Here is a 5,110-nt window from a genome sequence, read left to right on the forward strand (position 1 = left end):
CAATCAATCAGGTCTTAGCTGAAACCCAGTGGTGCATGGCTCTAACTGGTTGTGAGTTATACCCTGTATGAAACAATCAATCAGGTTTCAGCTGAAAACCCAGTAGTGCATGGCTATAACTGGTTGTGAGTTATACCCCGTATCAAACAATCGGGTTTTAGCTGAAAACCCAGTGGTGCATGGCTTTAAATGGTTGTGAGTTTATACCCAACAGCAATTGGGTAGAATCCCAGTGGTAATATGGGTTATAAATATCCTACAACATCCAGGATGTGCCGCATCCACCGGGCAAAGTCATTCACATGAACATCGTAAATGGGGGTGCAATTTGCATGCAATTTGCGTCTAGCATGCAATGGCTGCTATTTTGATTGACAATAATTGATATGGTCAACCAAAACCGTATATAATTCGTTTTGGCAATAAAAAAGGTATTTGGCATGTTCTTTATACTTTCTATTTCAACTTCAAGCAGATAAATGGATTCCCACGCGTGCCAACTTTCTTAAAGTGGAGAATGGAACTCTATTTTCGCAAAAGTCAAGGCAATAACTTCACCACAAAGTATCTCAGATCTCAACCTTTTTAAGCAATAAAAAGCTTTTGACGTCATCTGAAGTCAGATATGCCTTGGAATACAATGAAAGAATTGTCAGGAAATAATACAATTGTGATGACTATTTGACTAAAAAATGTGAATTCAGATGCTAGTGGGCGGAAAGGACTCTCCGTAGCCACAAGTTTACTGAACGAATACAACTTTACTTTTTGCAGGATCACAAAAGCAATTAATTGTGTACCAAAAGAGAACCTCAACTGTTATAAATTTTAGCAGCAACAATTAAGTTTATAATACCATGTAAATCAAATATAAATTAGATAGTAGAACGTATGCTTTTAGATACATAATACCGAGAATCAAAAGCATAAAACTCTTTCATGTGTAACAACTAAATGAAATGTCTTGATGAAATTTAGGGACCGATAAAGATAAAGAAGAGAATTGTGTCACCAAAAAGGTTGTCGATTCATGAATCAAAATATAAAGTAAACATTGAAAGTAATCCGTACTATAGCAACTGTTAGCCTGAATAAAATTTCAGGTTATCTTACTACCACATTCAGAACATTCTAGCATAAGAAAATATGACTGCCAGAATACTACCAAAACAAAAGACGACAATGTCTACAATTCTTATTGTTACTTCCACCTCCAAGGACAAATCTAAAATAAACAAAAAGTAGCTATATGGTGTACCCACATTATATTGAACATAGTATGTCTAGCGTTCCTAGACAGGACATATTATACAACTCATTTAGCCAACATCATCCTAACAAATTCCTCATAGTTTACTTGACCATCTCCGTCAACATCAGCTTCACGAATCATCTCATCCACTTCTTCATCAGTTAGCTTCTCACCCAGATTGGTCATGACATGTCGCAGCTGAATGCACACAACCAAACCATTGAATGAAAACTTCAATCTTCAAATTCATTGGTTCTAGGAAAACATTTATAATATAATCAGTCAAATTGGTTCCAACTGTCAAAAAATAATGCAACAAATAAGAAAAATTTCACCTCAGCTGCAGAAATGAAACCATTCTGATCCTTGTCAAAAACCTTGAAGGCCTCTTTCAGTTCTTCCTCTGAATCCGTATCCTACAATGATTAAATAAACTAAGTTCATTCCGTCTAGTATCCTACAATGATTAAACCAGAAGAAGAGAAGCAGAGGCATTGGTTTACTAAATGTTTGAATACTAGCATTATTGCACAAATTAAAGTTCAGATGTCTAACTCAATGTTAGTTAGAATTCCAACTAGTTAGCAATCACCATCTATTTAACATTAATATGACTAGACCATTTTAACATAACAAATATATTTATACAAGAACCTAAACTACTTGAAATTTATTTCAGAATTGTACAAAACAAAAAAACAAATATTGGAGAAAGCTATTTGAAATCCTGAACCCTTAGCAAGACGTGAAAGGGATATGCAATAAAACCCTACTTTCATTTTCCTGGCCATAAGATTGAGGAACTCTGGAAAGTCAATAGTCCCATTCCCATCAGCATCAACTTCATTGATCATATCCTGTAGCTCAGCTTCAGTTGGATTCTGCCCCAGGGAACGCATAACAGTTCCCAGTTCCTTGGTAGTAATGCAACCTAAATAGGAAATGTCACCTTATCAGCAATCAATTTCTCATCAGAAAAGATAACATGACTTTTCTTGATTTTGGAATTCATCCATGTTTTTCTCCCTATGATACAAACAACAAATATTATTTTAATAGAGAAAACAAAAACGTAATTACAACACTCATGTATTATAACATAGAGCAAGAACATGAAAAGTCATGATTATCACTACCAAAAATACAATTCGGTAACTGCCAACCATACTATAACAAACATGGGCCTATGGGACTGCCTCCTGTAGCGCCATTATTAGTGTCTTAGCGTATCAACCTACAAACAGAAAGGAAAACCACACAAAAAGATCTGGAATGCATAACAAATGTATAGCATAATCTTTAAAAATACACATTCTAAGAACTCAATCCGAGTTCAATTAATCGCAAATCAACAAGTCAAATCAAATAGAGCAAGCTCAATGTGCTACACTTACCTTTGCAGATGAAGACTGCATTCAGTTAAAACTAAGTATTCAATTTTTTAGCCAATAGAGAAAAAATATGGGATCATTCAAGATCAATTCTTCTCACCTCAAACCTTTGTTGGCAAAAAAAGGTCATTGCTGAATGTATTTGCAACAGATAACGGTGCTCCCGGGCTGGAATTCCCCTAACCCTAATAGAGTGATCCATAACTTCAGCTCATAGAGCAAAAGAAATACATTTAGAATACATGTCCAACTGAATGATGCTGCAATCTCAAAATCATAGTGTCCGTGCAAGAGAATGATCATGACCATAGATCACCTCACCTTTACTAAGAAAGTTGATTATCACGTCCCAAAAATCCTATTTAAAAACTCATCCTAGGGATATAGAATCACTGATAATAGAGAACAATTAATTACAAACACATGCTTCAGTCCCAAATCTCTTCAAATCACAATAAGGTTATCTACAACCCCAGATGAAGGTGCCAAACACATCTCCGCCGGGAGATAGATGAATCAAATAAGGCTATGTGCAGGCACAGAGCTCATTTTTTTCTTGCTCAGGAACATATAAGGAAAACACACTATTTCTAGTCGAAGAAGTTGGAAAAGCATGGTTACACAGATCACCCATTAAAGCATATTTAAAATAAGATTCTAGGCATCCAGTAAACCAAGTCCATTACCCCAGATCAAATAGCAACACAAATCTTAGCGGATGATTAATGAGATTAAATGTAGGGCATAGGGCATTCTTCTTGAAAATGCAAGGATTTATTATGCAGTGGCAATGGAGAACGCATAAAAAAACATTTGTCAAGGCTAGAATCCCCTCACATCAATAAAGTAATACTTTAATAGAGAGTACAAATTCTACCTAAGCGAATGAAATGTAAGGCCATTTGCAATTACTTGAACTTTATTCCAGTGAGTAACACAGCAAGCATTATGACAAACTCGCCCCCGAAAGTTCAGATTATCCTACAACGACTAAGACGGTGAATACCACAGCAGACTCTTACATGGGAACGATCCATGCACAATTTTACTCGCCTCGATAGGTTAATCAGTAAATCTAATATAGAAAAGGGTCAGATGCCTATGTACAGGTATACGCAGTAAACTACTTCTATCAAATCCAACGAATTGCAATATAATCATACTGGAGGGCAGTGGTAAGGGTATGATCCCAAGTCAATTTCCCAGCCCCAATCAGCCTCGCATACGCATTGAAATTTAAAACAACATGGAACAGATCCAGTGTGACTCGAATTTCATTTTTTCTTCAAATCATATGTTTGTATTACATGTTCCATTCCCCTCGCCTGTAAGGCAACCCATGACCTAGCAGGCGTATCAATAGATTTTAGTCTAGATAGTATGAAATCCTAAGCTTGAAGGATACAACTAACATGTCAACAGACAGAACTACATCTGAATCACTTCTACAATAATCAAACGCCTTACTATTTGATGGCAATCAAATTGACCGTTGATCTTCCCCCTGACGCTGCTAGTGAAAATATTTACCCAAGAAATACCTAAAAAGCAATTTATCTTACGCATTCAAGCCCGTCCCTTGGAACCAAGCAAGGCCCTTGCAACTATGAACCCCAGCCCTCGGTTCCACCAAACATATTTAGGTACAAACAAAAAGAGAATCCAGATCCTTAAAGCCATTCATAAATTATAAGACCACAACAGAACAAAACCTCACTAATAAATTGGACGAATCGACCGAGACTTTCAGCCAAAAACTTAAATGGGTATTTAAGAAATCATTTTACTTACCATCACCATCCTTGTCGAATAGGCTGAAAGCCTCCTTGAACTCTGCAATCTGATCCTCAGTCAACTGCTCAGCCATTTTTCAGTTCAGATAATCGAAACCCTGCAGCTCAAAAGCCCACCCAAAGCCAAACCCACATCATAAATTGCCCAAAAAAGAACACCCAGAACTTTAAATGGACAAAAAATCAAAAAGCAAATCACGCGTACCTGGGTTTTCAATCAAAAAAACCCTAAACCGGTCGCCGAAAACCAGATAAATTCAAAAAGCAAGCTTCAGGTGCCGAGATCGAGTCTCAACAAAGCTTGTAGATAGTACAGTCGATACTGACCGATTGTAAGATGGCCTTATGGCTTTGATGTAATGTGCTGCGCTGTGTTTTGCTGTGCTGGATCTGTAAGAGAATGAATAAATAACGCCTCACAAGATTCCTCAACCGTCGATTCCTCTATGGTAAATCAACGGTTGAGATAGACCGTAGCTTCCCCGTTAATAAACAAACGGTAAACAGTAGTCGGTCACTGGCGGGTGTAAGTTGTATTTTCGTCAGCCGCCGGCATACGGTCTATCCTAGATAATTTTGAAGCATAGATAATTTTGATTACTTTTAAATGCGAGTTAAAATATGAATAGGATCATTTTTGGGCTTTTAACTTTCTTTTATTTTGTTGATAAGAT

At 36.8% G+C, this 5,110-nt stretch overlaps 1 protein-coding gene across 1 annotated transcript; it reads right to left on the bottom strand.

Annotated features, from left to right (window-relative positions):
- Positions 1-1,003: 1,003 nt before the first annotated feature.
- On the bottom strand, positions 1,004-4,817 carry LOC149560852 (calmodulin-like). Its single transcript, XM_089824858.1, has 5 exons — positions 4,642-4,817; positions 4,435-4,534; positions 2,026-2,183; positions 1,588-1,668; positions 1,004-1,450 (listed from the first exon to the last, which is right to left on the bottom strand). Exons 2-5 carry the CDS (start codon positions 4,508-4,510, stop codon positions 1,316-1,318), a joined length of 450 nt encoding a protein of 149 aa, XP_089680984.1. The 5' UTR covers positions 4,511-4,534; positions 4,642-4,817; the 3' UTR covers positions 1,004-1,315.
- Positions 4,818-5,110: the final 293 nt, after the last annotated feature.

The sequence above is a fragment of the Cupressus sempervirens genome, chromosome 4 (genome assembly GCF_028749045.1).
Source record: "Cupressus sempervirens isolate cs-2001-9-10 chromosome 4, ASM2874904v1, whole genome shotgun sequence".
NCBI classification, from domain to species: domain Eukaryota; kingdom Viridiplantae; phylum Streptophyta; class Pinopsida; order Cupressales; family Cupressaceae; genus Cupressus; species Cupressus sempervirens.